The 17123-nt window shown below is 41.1% G+C and overlaps 1 protein-coding gene and 1 pseudogene across 3 annotated transcripts in view; one reads left to right on the top strand and one right to left on the bottom strand.

Moving 5' to 3' along the window:
- Positions 1 to 17123, bottom strand: part of NDFIP1 (Nedd4 family interacting protein 1) — a 73089-nt gene that overhangs the window by 19457 nt on the left and 36509 nt on the right. For all 3 annotated transcript variants that reach the window (XM_044916734.1, XM_044916735.1, XM_021701930.2), the window contains one exon: positions 3208 to 3295. In XM_044916734.1, coding sequence (XP_044772669.1) covers positions 3208 to 3295 — 88 coding nt within the window. The remainder of the gene's footprint in view (positions 1 to 3207; positions 3296 to 17123) is intronic.
- On the top strand, positions 10530 to 11808 carry LOC110591035 (annotated as a pseudogene).

Here is a 17123-nt window from a genome sequence, read left to right as displayed (position 1 = left end):
TTAGCAAAGTCTCTGCATACAAAGTCTCTGGATGGATATAAACCATCAACTGTATTTCCATATACTACCAACAAATAGAAAATAAAATTATATATGGAACATTTTTTACAACAGCACGAGGAATAAATCCAGTAATAAACATGCAAGTCCTCAATATTGAAACCTACAAAATACTATTGAGAGGATTAAAGAAGATCTTAATTAGATGGAGAGATATATCATGTTTGCAAACTGGAAGCAGTATTATAAAGATGTTAATTCTCTTCAAACTGACCCCCAGATTCAGTGCAATTTCAACTACAATTCCAGTTTTTGTTTTGTTACATTTTATGGAAATTGACAAGCTAATTGTAAAATGCATATGGAAATGTAAAAGGCCAAGAAAAACCAAAGCAATCTTGAAGAACAGAAAGTCTGGGGGCGCCTGGGTGCTCAGTTGTTAAGTGTCTGCCTTCGGCTCAGGTCATGATCCCAGGGTCCTGGGATCGAGCCCCGCATCAGGTTCCCTGCTCAGCAGGAAGCCGGCTTCTCCCTCTCCCACTCCCCCTGCGTTGTGGTCCCTCTCTCACTGTGTGTCTCTCTCTGTCAAATAAATAAAAAAATCTTAAAAAAAAAAGTCTGAATGACCTACATTACCAGATATCAAGATTATAAAGCTCTATAATTAAAACAGTAGGGGATGGGCATAAAAATAAATAAACAGACCAAAGAACAATAAATGAATCCAAAAACAGATCCACTCATATATGGTCACCTGATTTACAATAAAGGTGACACTGCGGAGCAGTGAAGAAAGATTTAATAAACAGCACTGTACGAAATGGCTACCCATAAGGAGAAACAAATTAGTCTTTGACCACTACCTTACACTACACAGAAAAAAACAATACCAGATGGAACAGAAATCTAAATGTGAAAAATAAAATATCACAGCCTTTAGAAGAAAATATACGAAAATGTGTTATTGAAACTAAAGCTGTAGGGGCGCCGGGGTGGCTCAGTCGTTAAGCGTCTGCCTTCGGCTCAGGTCATGATCCCAGGGTCCTGGGACTGAGCCCCGCATCGGGCTCCCTGCTCAGCGGGGAGACTGCTTCTCCCTCTGCCTTCAGCTTCCCCTGCTTGTGTGTGCTCTTTCTGACAAATAAATAAATAAAATCTTTAAAAATAAAATAAAATAAAAGTCTGGCTCAGTCAGTACAGCATGAGACTCTTGATCTCAGTGTCATGAGTTCAAGGCCCACACTGGGTGTGAAGCCTACTTAAAAATTTAAAAATTTTTTCTTTTAAAGTTTGGTTGTTTATTTATTTTTAAGGCCTCTGTGTATTTAGATGAAATGCCACAAAACCCAAAGACTTTATTTGAGAGAGTATTCTTCAGGCTCTATTCTAGAAATAGTTTACCTCTACCTTATACCCAATCTTAAGAATCTTTGTTATTTGCTATGGGGCCCACAGTAAGATTAACAAAAACAAAGGAGAAAGAGATTAAAGGGACTTCATAAGGACAGCTATAGGAAATACCATCTAACAGCAAAGGGAGAATTTGATTCTTTAACCAAAGTTCTACAAATCTCAGTGAATAAAGGTATCACTACAGTATAGGATAGAATACCTTCTAGAGAATGTTTCTGATTGTAACCCAAATCGTAAGGAAAAATTTAAACAAAGAATATGACATGTAAGTGAATAAGAGAGAGAAGTGTTTGAGAAAGATTTCTATTGAAAATGGTTGTAAGATTTTATAACTACAGAGAGCAGAAACTCAGATATTCAGGAAAAAATTACCTCCTAATGATTCTGGGTACTTAAATACAAAGGACTTTTATCATTAATAAAAGCGGGATCCAACTTTCTTATTAACCAGCTACAATTTTCACTGGATGTCTTTCTAATGGAAAACCAGTACTTAGAGTCTGGGTAGAAATGAGTAAATATGGCATGGCACTGTGATTCTTTCTCAAGTCTTGGTGTTCTCATTCGATTCCATGAGACACCCTAGAATTCCTCAAAAAACTTTAACTTAGCATTGTTAGTTTTCGATGCTTATAAATAAAATTAATACAAGGAGACAGGGTTCAAAATTTGAAGCCAGAGTGGAGGTAAAAAACTTTCTGACCCATGTTCTTCTTCATTATAATGGCAGCCTCAGGGTCACAGAGACCAACAAATTTAATCCCACATCAACGGACAATAGCTGCCCCAAGTGCTGTAGAGAAAAGGATTCTGAGGCTGTGTTTGGGATAAATGCTGTCTTCAATTTGCCTATCTACCCTGGGAAGAGGATGGGTTCAGTGGTGGCACCATGGGCCATATACTTGCCACACTGCCACACTTCTCTGTTAGAGAAAATGGAAGATGTTCCATCAAAACTGGTCAATTTTCAGCAACTGAAGGAGAGCTGCTCATCAGGCAGCTTTAAGCTACCCAAAGTCCTCAACTGTCAAGGTTTTCTTTCTCTTCCCCATGCCTTCTATATAAACAGGTGAGATTGTAAAAGACAGTCTGGCATAAGATGTGAAGATGAAAGATTACTTAAGGAGGGCTTAAACTATGAGAAACATCATGAAAGAGCTGAGAGACTTCCAGTTTTTTTTTATTAAGAATTTATTAGCACAGGGGCGCCTGGGTGGCTCAGTTGGCTAAGCGGCTGCCTTCGGCTCAGGTCATGATCCCAGGGTCCTGGGATCAAGCCCCGCATCGGGCTCCCTGCTCAGCGGGAAGCCTGCTTCTCCCTCTCCCTCTGCCTGCCACTCTGCCTACTTGTGCTGTCTCTCTATCTCTCTGTCAAATAAATAAATAAAATCTAAAAAAAAAAAAAAAAAAAGAATTTACTAGCACAAAAGAAATCAAAGTACTATGTTCCAGGTCACAGGCACTAGAATCACAAAGAGCAAAACAATTAATGAGGAAACTACAAAAAGAATAAAAATCAGATGATCACCTGGTTGCTTAATTTCTACTTCCTTTATATTCTGTTGGAATGAAATTGAGTACCATAAAAAAGCCACACTGAAATGGAGTTTTAAGTGTTTTCCAGAAGAGTAACATGAGTTTTGTGGTTTTTTCACTTTTGGCAATAAACTACAAATAATGTCAGACTTCTTAGGGAAAGCTGAAGCAAAGACAAAGACGAATAGACACATACTGGACAAGCCTCTAGCCAAGTGCATTTCAAGAGTTCAAGAGTCACCTTGCCCAGTTACCTACCTGCACTCTCTGCAGAGATGCTGCTGTAAGGTGGAGGAGCGTCCCCTACTGCCTGTTCTGGCTCTCCAGGCTCTTCCTCATTCTGCAACTAAATAAAAATTCCACATTTTAATCCAAGTACAAAGCCACTTAGAGAAGAACCTGAAAACTGGAACAGCCCTTCTGGAAATCTATCTGGTAACATATTTCAAAAGCCTTAAAATGTGTAAATATTTTACAAAGTATTCTGCTCTCAGGAATTTATCCTAAGGAAACAGTCAAAGAGGCAAAAAAGGGTACATATAAAAGTTACTGCAGCAAAAAATAGAAACAACCTAAATTCCACTCACAGGGGACTTATTAAAAAAATTATAGTTCATCTCACAAAGGATCACTAAGCATCCATAAAAATGAAAATAAAGAAAATGTGATGGCTTGAACAGATATTTATGCTGTACTGTTACATGAAAAAAGCAAAATTTCCCAAAGAGTATGCATAATATAATTTGGTTGTGAAAGACAGATACGTGAAGGTCTAGAATGAGAGACATCTACAGTTTACAATGTTTATCTCTAGCTGATACAATCATAAGGGAATTTTTCCTTTTTATTGCTTATATGTATATTTGAATTTTTTGTAATGAACATTTAGCACTTGTATAACTTTTTAAGTTAGAAAAATAATCTAGGGGTGCCTGGGTGGCTCAGTCATTAAGCATCTGCCTTGGGCTCAGGCATGATCCCAGGGTCCTGGGAATGAGCCCCGCATCGGGCTCCCTGCTCAGCGGGAAGCCTGCTTCTCCTTCTCCCACTCCCCCTACTTGTGTTCCTTCTCTCGCTTTGTCTCTCTCTGTCAAATAAATAAATAAAATCTTTAAAAAAAAGAAAAAGAATCTATTAATAATCTGTTCAAGATAAATCACAGCAAACCAAGGTTTGCCACTATATTTATTCAGTGTGCACAGGAAATTAAATCTTAAATAACTGAGACATTTACAAAAACATAAAATTCTAAAAAAAAAAACATAAAATTCTACATAATTCTACATATACGACCTCTGTTAATAAATCTCCCTCTTCCTATCTCAGCCATTTTCTCTGTAAAATCTACAGCCCCAGTTACTTTAAATAACTCACACTGAAAAGTGGGTCTTTCTGCCATTGCCAGTCTGGATAGTCTACCCAACTCATCTTCATAGAACGTCGGATTTAATTTTTCTAGTGTGACAATTAACTACAGTTCATTTAAAAAGATTAATTGGCTGAGAATGGGAGTCAATCTGTAAAGTAATAACAGAGAATATATTTATCGATGTAAATAACTTGGGGGTCTGGGTCCTACTATATGCCTTCGTAATATACGGAGCCACATGAGCCACTTGTAAAATACACACCTCTCTAAACTGACTGCAACGGAGAACTCCATCTTGAATTGAGACAGGAAAACTGAGAGCCCGACCTCCAGTAACATAGAGTAGAGCTCCCTAATTCCTTAAATTTTTAATTAACCATCTCAGTCTCTACTCCCTATGCTATTATGCTATTCAAAATCAGAAGCCAACAAAACTTTTCTGATGAACACTGCAACGTATTCAATTTCAAAGGAATTCTTGTGCCAAATTATCATCAACATCTCCCATCTGGGCACATTTTTTTGAACCCTAGAACTCTAATGTTAAACTTTAGGGCACCCCCAAAAGAACTGTACTGTAACCTAAGATGAATTTCCTTTTAAAGAAGGCGTATAGGTCAAAATAGCTACAGTAAAGCCACATGTTCCTGGGACAGTAAATTATTTAAACAGAGATCCTAGAGCCATGGTTCATTTGTAATTCTTTCAACATTATAAGAAGCTCTAGACAGGGTATTCTCAACCTGCCCCCACCTAACCACTTTTGCCCTGAGAATGTCACAAAAGAGTCAGCAGCAAAAACAGAGGCAAATATGGATTTTACAAGAATATTACCTCAATATACTGTGGCCAGTCATGTTCTTTATCTAAACCAAGCCTGGAATTTTTGACCCGTTTTAGATTTCCTGAGCTTGGTCAAATAAACATGTCACCTCTGCATAATTTAGGGTTTAGAAAGGAAGCATGACAATTCTGAAAAATACACAAGTCCAGAGAATAAAGAGGTCTTACATGCCAGTATCTATGAGATAGGTTGCCGGTCTCCTAGCAACCTGGAGATGTGCAATTTGATCATCCCACACCAAGGTACGAGATAACAGAGCAAAGAAATTCCAACTGTCTCAGAAACCCCCATTTTCTCTTCAGTGAGGGAAAAAACAAACATTTCCAGGTGAAGTTTTTCCCCTCCATTAAACTTCACCACTTTAGAATCGTGTACTAATACTATTTCCAACTGAAAACAAAAACAAAGGTGATAAAAAACACCCACTATGACTTTGGAGGCTCCACATGCTGGGATGATCGATCCCAGGACCTCACTCTACAGGCTTCCCAACACTGGCCTATTTTCTATATGCTGGTGGTAAGTTTAGGCTCCACCAAGAAATGTGTTTAAAATAAAATACTACCAGGTGGGGAAAAAAGAAAGAGGCAACCACCTGCAGCAAGTATCTAGTGACCACCATCTGTGTGAACAGTAAGTGCTAAACAACAGAATCCCTAAGTATGTATCTTTTTACACTTGGGGGTCATCTATGGCTGTTAATTTGGCTCTGCTAGCCAAACAAATCAGGTATTCACTAACAAAGGGGGGGGGTTGGAAAGAATGCACACTAGAACTACAGTTGGACATATCTATAAGGCTATAAAGTTGGTTACTTTATAAAGTTGGATACTTCCGAATGTATTTTTAATGTTCCCTCTTCTGTCCCTGGGAATCTTTCCTGTGCAGCCCTCCCTGCCACATCTCTGAGGCTCAGGGATCTTAAGGCTCTCTCCAGAGACTCTCTCAGAGAATTAGGGTCATTGTCACTTTGGGGCTGGTGTTGGAAAGATGTCCAGTGTCTTCCATCAACAAGGTCAGTGGGAGCATGAGTCCAACCTGTCACAGAATCCTGGCTGTAGGGGACACTGTGAGAGGCAGGGCTGGAACATGGGGAGACCTGCTGCTCTCTCCCTGCTGTGGTATTAGGTGTGGTGGGTGGGGAGAATCCTTTGATTGTATCTATGACAGATGATAAATACCCACTGGGGACTGATTCTTTTTCTGTCATATAACTTTCCTTAACAATTCTGATCAATTTCACTTATCTATTTAAATGGCATTTTTTTTTCAAAATAGTAATTAATTACACAATTACCTATGCATGCCATATAGAGTACTGAGTTTAGTACAAAACTACCTAAAATTACCCAGGTCTCCATTCCTGAGATAGGAATAATCCAGTCATCTGAAAATCCGTCTGGCCTTTCTCTTTACCACATCCCCACTGTGTTCTCGCCCCCACTTTCCTGATTACCCATGTTCCACTCTATACTCTGAGTAGACACTGTCATGGCTCCCTAGAAGAACCCTAGAACTCTCCCACGTTTCCACTTTGCATATCACAGTCTGCTATGGTACCTGTTGGCCTTGATCACTTTCTATTTTTTTTATTATTTACCTGTAAACAGATGTTAATAATGTTTTGTCCTCTTAGATTTAGCCAGAGAAAGGCAGCATATCTAAAAGAATGACTCCTTCTTACTACCTTCCTGTGTCCTATCTATATTGTTGCTATTAGAATTATATACATGACATTTTACCTAAACAACAGTTTAACAAATCTCCCATACAGAAATCATACATAGTTCTAGTTCTAACAGAAGCAAACTAGATTTTTTTTTTTTTAAAGATTTTATTTTATTTATTTGACAGAGAGAGACACAGCGAGAGAGGGAACACAAGCAGGGGAGTGGGAGAGGGAGAAGCAGGCTTCCCGCTGAGCGGGGAGCCCGACGCAGGGCTCGATCCCAGGACCCTGGGATCATGACCCGAGCCGAAGGCAGACGCTTAACGACAGAGCCACCCAGGCGCCCCGCAAACTAGATTTTAACAAGTTTACAGACACTTATACCCTGCAGGTTTAAATTCTTAAACTTGAGTTCCCACTCCAGCAAGAAGGCCTCCTCACTCCTCTCCCCTAAGAAGTTCTAAAGATGGTCTTCCATTTAGAAATGAGCTGTTTTTAATCAAGAACGGAGCCAGGACTAGGATTAGGCCCAAATTAAGGGCCAAAATTTACAACTGTTGGATGGCAGTACCTAAGGCTCTTAAAAGTCACTCCTGGATTCTATTTACTAAGAATGGGAGAACAAGGGGCACCTGGGTGGCTCAGTCGTTAAGCGCCTGCCTTCGGCTCAGGTCATGATCCCAGGGTCCTGGGATGGAGCCCCACATCGGGCTCCCTGCTCAGTGGGAAGCCTGCTTCTCCCTCTCCCACTCCCCCTGCTTGTGTTCCCTCTCTCGCTGTCTCTCTGTCAGATTAAAAAAAAAAAAAAAAAAGAATGGGAGAACAAAAAATCCTACTAAACAACTAAGAGAAAAAAAAAATCCATAAAGCCTTATACATGACAAGAGGTACCAAAATAGGGGCGCCTGGGTGGCTCAGTCGTTAAGGGTCTGCCTTTGGCTCAGGTCATGATCCTGGGGTCCTGGCATCGAGCCCCGCATTGGGCGAGCGGGAAGCCTGCTTCTCCCTCTCCTACTCCCCCTGCTGTGTTCCCTCTCTCACTGATTCTCTGTCAAATAAATAACATCTTAAAAAAAAAAAAGGGGGGGGGGCGCCTGGGTGGCTCAGTTGGTTAAGCGACTGCCTTCGGCTCAGGTCATGATCCTGGAGTCCTGGGATCGAGTCCCGCATTAGGCTCCCTGCTCAGCAGGGAGTCTGCTTCTCCCTCTGACCCTCCTCCCTCTCATGCTGTCTCTCATTCTCTCTCTCTCAAATAAATAAAATCTTAAAAAAAAAAAAATTAATAAAAAAAAAGAGGTACCAAAATATACCTCTAAATTCACACAAACACAACAAGCATGTGGAAAATAACGCTGAACTATCCAATAAATCCATAGTTACAAGTATTCACACTATTCATTTTTATCTTGGTTAGGTCCTATTTAAGCAGCAAGAGATCTTGTAAGTTTTAAATCCCTTCTTTAGTTATTAACAATAAGTCTCAAAAAATCCTGGATCAATGCCTAAACTCTAGCTTTAAATGTTATTTTACCACTTATAATTTTAGAGTTAAATCCTAAATCTTTTACCTTACAATGCAATTTTTAAACCTCTCTTTACCAACCCACTACTTCTGTATACTCTTTAAATCCTACCAAAAGAGACAGTATAATTACCAGAAAGTAAACAAGCACATTTCCTTAGGTAAACAACCGAGTGTGCATTTTACTGTTACTCAGAAATAACCAGTTTGTGAGGACTGTGTATTTTCTTTTTTGTTTTTGAATAGTAATCTTTATTTATATGGGGCTTCATTTTTCTTAAAAGATTTTATTTATTTTACTTGACGGAGAGAGAGAGAGAGCACACACGCACACACACAGGGGGGAGCAGGCTCCCCGCTGAGCAGAGAGCCCTACTGAGCCACCCAGGTGCCCCGAAGACTGTGTATTTTCTACTGTATATAACCTGTGGGTTTTTAATTGTATACTGACTGTAAATTGAGTTATTCTAACATCACCAAATTCTTTACATTCAAGAACAATTTTCTATTATGTTGCTATTAATTAGAGGGTGACATTTAAAATAAGGTAAATAGGGCGCCTGGGTGGCTCAGTTGGTTAAGCGACTGCCTTTGGCTCAGGTCATGATCCTGGGGTCCCTGGATCGAGTCCCATATCGGGCTCCTTGCTCAGCAGGGGGTCTGCTTCTCCCTCTGACCCTCCCCCCTCTCATGTGCTCGCTCTCATTCTCTCTCTCAAATAAATAAATAAAATCTTTAAATAAGGTAAATAATTCTGACAGAAACTCACCAATAAAAAAAAAAATCTAATTTAATAATGGGCAAAGAGAGGCACCCGGGTGACTCAGTCAGTTAAAATCTGCCTTGGGCTCAGGTCATGATCTCAGGGTCCTGGGATCATGCCCCATGGCAGGCTCCCTGCTCAGTGGGGAGTCTGCTTCTCCCTCTCCCTCTCCCTCTGTGTCCTCTCCCTCTGCTTTCTCGTGCTCGCTCTCTCTCAAATAAAATCTTAAAAAAAAAATAAAAATGAGCAAAGAATTTTAATAGACATTTCTCCAAAGATCTACAAATGGGCAGTATACACAAGATGCTCAACATCAGTAGTCATCACAGAAATGCAAAATCAAACCAAGAGCTATCACTTCAAACCCACTAATATGGCCATAAGAAAATAAAAAAGGAAAATAAAAAGTGTTTTTGAGGATGCAGAGAAACTGGAACCTTCATACATTGTCAGCAGGAATATAAAACTGTGACTGTGGAAAAGTTTGGCAGTTCCTCAAAAACAAGTTAAACAGAGTTATAAAAAGACCCAGCAATTCCACTCCTAAGTATATACTCAAGAGAAGCGAAAACATAGTTTCACAGAAAAACTTGCACGTGAATGTTCATGGCAGCATTACTTATAATAGTCAAAATGTTCATCAACTGATGAATGAATAAACAAAATATGGTATATCCACACAAAAGGATGGCTAAGAATAATCCATCCTATCAAAAAAAAAAAAAAGGAAAGAAGTACTGATACATGCTACATTGCAGATGAAACTTGAAAGCAGTATGCTAAGTGAAAGAAACCAGTCACAAAACACCACATATTTTATGATTCTGTTTATACAAAATAACCAGAAACAGCAAATCCAAGAAGAGACAGAAAGACTGGTAGTTGCCAGGTGCTGGGGAAGGGAAGAGGAGAGAGTAACTGACTGCTATAAAGGACCCAGGTTTCTTTTGGGGGGTGATAAAAATGTTCTGCAGTTATATACTGGTAATAGTTCCAAACCTTGTGAATATAGTAAAAATTACTCAACTGTGTACTCTAAAAGGGTGAATTTTACAGTATGTGAATTACATCTCAAGAAAAGTATTTTCTAATTTTGAAAACACAAACCTACGTAATGTGAATTTTAGTTAAAACAAAACTGAAGAGGGGTGCCTGGGTGGCTCAGTCAGTTAGGCGTGGGACTCTTGATCTCATCTCTGGTCTTGATCTCAGGGTTGTGAGTTCAAGCCCTGTGTTGGGCTCCATGGTGGGTGTGGAGCCTACTTCAAAAAACAAAAAACACACCAAAAAAACTCAAAAAACCAAACTGAAGAGCACTCTGTGCACCCGCTCCTCAGCTCTTGCATTGGTGTACCCTTCCACCCATGCCACCACCACCAGGCCAGCCATCGCAGCAACCAGACCGTCACCAAGTTCTGGGAGTCATCAGATAGCAGGGCAGCGACACTACAGGCACTTACCACAGCGACAGCGACCTGCAGCTGGAATGGATCAACGGGTGCTACAACCAGGCCAAGGGTGGCGGGTACTTCCCCGCCTGTGCTCGTGAGCCTGGAGCTGGGCGCCATGGACTGTGTGCACTAGGGACCCTCTGGGCAAATCTTCGGGCCAGACAACTTCGTCTTATGTCAAAGTGGTGCTGGGAACACCTGGACCGAGGGGCACTACACGGAAGGTACGGGGCTGGTCGACTGGGCGCTGGATATTTTGAGGAAGGAAGCTGAAAGCTGTGACTGCCTGCAGGGCTTCCAGCGGACCCACTCCCTGGGTGGAGGGCCTGGGTCTGGGATGGGTACCCCCCTCCCCAGCAAGATCCAGGAGGAGTACTGAGACAGGATCATGAACACATTCAGTGTGGTGCCCTTGCCCAAAGTGTCAGACACAGTGGTAGAACCCTACAATGTCACCCTCCCAGTCCACTAAATCGTAAGAAACACAGATGAAACCTACTGCATGGATAACAAGGCCCTCTATGACATCTGCTTCAGAACCCTAAAACCGACCACACCCACCTATGGGGACCTCAACCACCTGGTGTCAGCCATCAAGAGTGGGGTCACCAGCTGCCTGGACTTTCCTGGCCAGCTCAATGCTGACCTGCACAAGCTGGCTGTCAGCACGGTCCCCCTTCCCCCACCTGCACTTCTTCAGGCCCAGCTTTGTCCCGCTGACCAGCGGAGGCAGCCACAGTACCGGGCCCTGATGGTGCCAGACCTCAGCCAGCAGATATCTGAGGCCAAGAACGTGATGGCTGCCTGTGACGCCATCTCCCCGACGGTGGCCACTCCCTGACTGTGGCCCCAGGGTTCAGGGGCTCCTTGCCCATGAAGGAGGTGGACGAACAGGTGCTTAACATCCCAAACAAGACCAGCAGCTACTTGGTGGAGTGGATCCCCAACAACATGTGAACAGCTGTGACATCCCACCCCGGGAGCTAAAACTGTCTGCCACCTTCATCGGCAACAGCACGGCCACGCAGGAGCTGCTCAAGCGTATCTCAGAGCAGTTCACAGCCAGGTTCCAGTGCAAGCCCCTCCTGCACTGGCACACAGGCGAGGGCAGGGACGAGACAGACTTCACCAAGGCCGAGAGCAACACCAATGACCTGGTGTCCGACTACCAGCAGGACCAGGACACCACAGCCAAGGAGGAGGGCGAGTCCTAGGAGGAGGCAGAGGAAGAGGTAGCCTAGAGCTGTGAGCCAGTAAAGCATGGAAGCTGTGTGAGCTCCTTATTCACTCACAACCTGTTCTCGGATAGCCATGTCTCTGCACGCACTTGCTCTTTGTCCTGTTGTAACGTCACACACTGTACAAGACACTACCTTTAAGGCATTTTTACGGTGGGGAGAAAAAGCCCTGAAAATTAACTGCTCCAAATCATCATTCTCTTGCTAAATCCATGTCTATGCCCCTTAATAGGAGCGAACGGTCCTGATCCCATCAGTATCCTTAGAGCTTAACATGGAACACATACTTGCAAATGGACAAAAATAAAGAAAAATAACACACTGAGCTGCAAACTAATTGTAGTAAAAAAAAAAAAAAAATTCCTTAATATTCTCCCCTCCTGACAAAAATATTAGGATCAAGAAATCAAAATAGTTTGGCTAACAACCTATTTTAAGAGCTGAGGATGAGCAGCATTAATTTAAATTTTTCTACTTCAAGAGCTTCCCTAAAGATAATTTTAAAAATAAACACCAGAATTAGACTATCCCCAACAATATGTCTCATGTCAGAAGAAAAAATTAAATGCAAATCCTCTTAATACCAAAATAAAAACACGATTAAAAGTCAAACTTCACCAAAGCAAAAGAAATCAGAATAATGCCTTAAAAAGTCAATGCAGTAACAGATGAAAAGAAAATCCTAATACCACAGCAAATCCCCTTAGAAAGGCCATCAGTTTATAAAGCTTTTTAAAGATTTTTGTGGTTATCACTGCTACACACATAAATAAAACTGATGAATAAAATTTGGTTTGGAAGGAGGGAAAATACTCACAGTATTTATCTTAGTCCTTAGAAATGAGAGCAAATGCTATGAAGTATGATTACCAGCTTGATAAGTTTTCTTATTTCTTCACTTGAGATACAAGTAACAAGGAATACCATCCAGAGAGAAAAGAGGAAGGCAAGATAGTAGCCACTCATCTCCAACTTCAACTTTCCTAAGAAGCCAAGGTACTCGCAGAAATCACTCCAACAACATAAAAATAGTAGCTAGACAGACTCTCACTTTTAAATTATTTATATAAAGTCTAGTCCAGGGCGCCTGGGTGGCTCAGTTGGTTAAGCGACTGCCTTCGGCTCAGGTCATGATCCTGGGGTCCCTGGATCGAGTCCCGCATCGGGCTCCCTGCTCAGCGGGGAGTCTGCTTCTCCCTCTCCCACTCCCCCCTCTTGTGCTCTGTCTCTAAAATAAATAAATAAAATCTTAAAAAAAAAAAAGTCTAGTCCATAATTTAAATGCAAGAGTGATAAATACTGTTTGTGCTTTTTTTTTTAAAACCGTGTATGTTGTATCATCTAAGAAATGTTAAAGCTATAAAATACCAACATGGAAGCAAAAACAACCTCTTAATTATATTCACCATTTAAAATGCTATATGAAGCAATGCTTTCTGGGGGGGAAAAAAAAAAAGGAAGTTGTCCCAACAGAACATGGCATCATCTATTCAAGGATTCTTTTAGACTTAAGAACAAGTCCAATTTCTGGATTTGGCATAGAGAACACTTCTAGCCTCTATTAAGATTTTCACACACACGGGCGCCTGGGTGGCTCAGTTGGTTAAGCGACTGCCTTCGGCTCAGGTCATGATCCCAGGGTCCTGGGATCGAGTCCCACATCGGGCTCCCTGCTCGGCGGGAGGCCTGCTTCTTCCTCTCCCACTCCCCCTGCTTGTGTTCCTGCTCTCGCTGTCTCTGTCTCTGGCAAATAAATAAATAAAATCTTTTAATAAAAAAAAAAAAAAAAGATTTTCACACACACATATACATTAATACACACAGGTGTGTATATAAAGATGTATGTACCAAGATACACACATTAAGGATACGTATAACATACATACTATGTCTCCCCAAATCCTGACTTGTAAAACAATTATATAATGTAATATTAAAACTACAAAAGAACTCAACCCTTTTAAATCAGTCCAATGCAAAATTATTATTAAAACTACATCCTGGGGGGCGCCTGGGTGGCTCAGTCGTTAAGCGTCTGCCTTCGGCTCAGGTCATGATCCCAGGGTCCTGGGATCGAGCCCCGCATCGGGCTCCCTGCTCTGTGGGAAGCCTGTTTCTCCCTCTCCCACTCCCTCTGCTTGTGTTCCCTCTTTCGCTGTGTCTCTGTCAAATAAATAAATAAAATCTTTAAAAAAAAAAAAAAAAAACTACATCCTGGGGCGCCTGGGTGGCTCAGTTGGTTAAACGACTGCCTTCGGCTCAGGTCATGATCCTGGAGTCCCTGGATCGAGTCCCACATCGGGCTCCCTGCTCAGCAGGGAGTCTGCTTCTCCCTCTGACCCTCCCCCCTCTCATGTGCTTGCTCTCTCTCATTCTCTCTCTCTCAAATAAATAAAATCTTAAAAAAAAAAAAAAAAAAAACTACATCCTGGGCACCTGGGTGGCTCAGCCAGTTAAGCATCTGCTTTTGGCTCTGGTCATGATCCCAGGGTCCTGGGATCGAGTCCCGCGTCGGACTCCCTGCTCAGAGGGGAGTCTGCTTCTCCCTCTGCCCTCCCCACTCATGCCCTCTCTCTTGCAAAAATAAATAATAAAATCTTTAAAAAATAAATAATAAATAAAAAAAACTATATGCCTATCAGGGTGCCTGGGTGGCTCAGTCAGTTAAGTGACCAACTCTTGGTTCCAGCTCAGGTCATGCTCTTGGCATCATGGGACTGAGCCCCGCGTGGGGCTTCATGCTCAGTGTGGAGTCTGCTTGAGATTCTCCCTCTCTCACTGCTCATGCTCTCGCACTCTCCCTCTCCTATTAATGTGGATATATAACTTAGAGGAGTATAATCAAATGTAAATATATTGTGATTCAAGCTTTCCCTTCTCTCCATTGCCTTTTCTTCTGCCATAGCCCACAACTTTTCTCGTGGATAGTCAGAAATTTGAATATTTCATTCAATAAAATTTTACCAGGCACTAACACATGGCAGGATGACGACAATTTTTTATTATTTTCCCCTTAATGCTCCTGAAAGAACACTTCCATTTTTTCCATTTACTAGGAAAACTGGTTTTAGTAGAAGCCATAATAATACTATTTAGGCTGATAATTTTGGACGTTAAAAAGTTAATCTGATATTTGTTAAATGATGTTTTATGTACAATTATTAAGATCAAGATCAACAAAGACAAAATAACTGTTTCATTAAATCTGTTGACAGAAGAACTATTCCTATATACCACTACACTAAAATACCAAAGGAAGTCGTTTCTTAGGTACAGTAACTGCTTTCTTCTGGGCTCTACTTGTTTTGTTATGTCAGTATTCTCTACCCTGTGATTAGCTTCGTGTTTGGGTCATCACAGGGGATGGCATATTTTTATCAGCAATTGTAGTAGATATTCATCTTACTGCTGTTCTTCAAAAGTAGACTATCAATTTCTTCCTTCATGGTTAGTTGTTTTGTGTCCAAGGGCAGGAAGCTGTCCACCCACATTTGTTTCTCATACTAAGAAATTTTATTCATTCAAAAGACACCATTAAGAGAATGAACACAATCCAGAGTGGGAAAAGATATATTTTTCAGACAAAGGACTCATAACCAGCATACATAAAGAACTTCTAAAAAACCAGTGGGGAAAAAGGAAAAAAAAGAAAAAGGAAACCACCCAACTGAAAAACGGGCAAAAGACTTAAATAGACATTTCACAAAATAAGTTATCCAAATGGCCAATAAACTTATTAAAAAGTGCTCCATTTCACTGGTCAGCACAGAGATGCAAACTAAAACCACAGATGATATTTTAAAAGCAGAAAATACCAAATGTTGATGAAGGCATATAATGACCAGAACTCTCCAACTGGGATTGTAGTTTGTACAACCACTTTAGAAAACTGTTTGGCACTTACCTATTAAAGATGAATTTATACATACTCTATGACTTAGCAATTCCATTCTAGTTACATATCCAACAGAACATATATGTTCACCAAAAGACACACCAGGATGTTTAAAGCATCACTACTTATAAAATTGGAAACTACCTAAATGCCCATCAACAGCAGCAGAATGAATAACTAGGGCGCCTGGGTGGCTCAGTCGGTTAAGCGACTGCCTTAGGCTCAGGTCATGATCCCAGGGTCCTGGGATCGAGCCCCACATCAGGCTCCCTGCTCCGCGGGAAGCCTGCTTCTCCCTCTCCCACTCCCCCTGCTTGTGCTCCTGCTCTCGCTGTGTCTCTCTCTGTCAAATAAATAAATAAAATCTTAAAAAATGCTTTAAAAACAAATGAATTAATAACTAAATGTGGTATCTCCATACACAGCAATGTGAATAAACTATGACAACATACAATGCATGGGTGAATCTCACAAAAATAATGTTGAGCCAAAGAAGCCAGAAACAAGAGCATTTTCTGTATGATTATATTTATATAAAGATCAAAGCCAGGCAAACCTCATATGCCAGTCAGTGGTTACCCTGGGGTAACTGGAAGGGCACTTGAAGGGGGCTTTCTGAGTGCTGTAATGTTGTTTCTTGATTTGGGTACTAGTTAGAAGTGCATGTTCACCTTTTGAACACTAAGCTGTGCAATTTATGATTTGTGTATGGTTCTGTACATAAATTATACTTTACTAACAATTCAGGAAGGGGAGAAAAGGCGATTGGAAGAGTATCCATGATGCAGACAGGGACCTTTGCATGGTTCATCACTGTATTCACCTCAGCACTGCACAGTGAGTAGCACATCAGGGGTACTTTGTTAGCACATGCTGACTAAAGCAGGCATGGAGGTGTAGCTTTAACAGAAATCTACCTGAAAAAGCGGTGGCTTATCTTAATGCCATCTTAACCTACCAGTTCACATTTATCTCAAGTATTCACATTACTTTACAAATTACCAAATACATGTACAGGCAAGGCATGCAGCCACATGCAGATGAGTGCCGAATCTGTAGAAGGGACAGTGGTGACAGGTCCGTGAGTGAGCATCAGCAGCCGGTGGCATCCCTATGACTACTTAGCACCAGGAGCACATAAACATGAAGAAAACTGATGAGAAACCAGGCTTTACAAAGCAACAAAGACAAAGCTTACTCTTTCTTACTGACTGATCCAAAAGCAAGGGAGGTGCGAGAAACAAAAGAAACTTTCAGAAGATTGCTGTGACCTGGATTATAAACTCAAAGGTGTTTGATTTATTTGCAGGCTTTATAAATTTATGCATTACATGTTTTCCTTGTATATGTATTGTGTATTTCATAACAAAAATTAAAAGAACATTATGATGGGCGCCTGGGTGGCTCAGTCGTTGGGTATCTG

The sequence above is a fragment of the Neomonachus schauinslandi genome, chromosome 7, assembly GCF_002201575.2.
Source record: "Neomonachus schauinslandi chromosome 7, ASM220157v2, whole genome shotgun sequence".
NCBI lineage: Eukaryota > Metazoa > Chordata > Mammalia > Carnivora > Phocidae > Neomonachus > Neomonachus schauinslandi.
The sequence above is the reverse complement of the archived record's forward strand: the minus strand, read 5'-3'. Positions and strand labels throughout refer to the sequence as shown.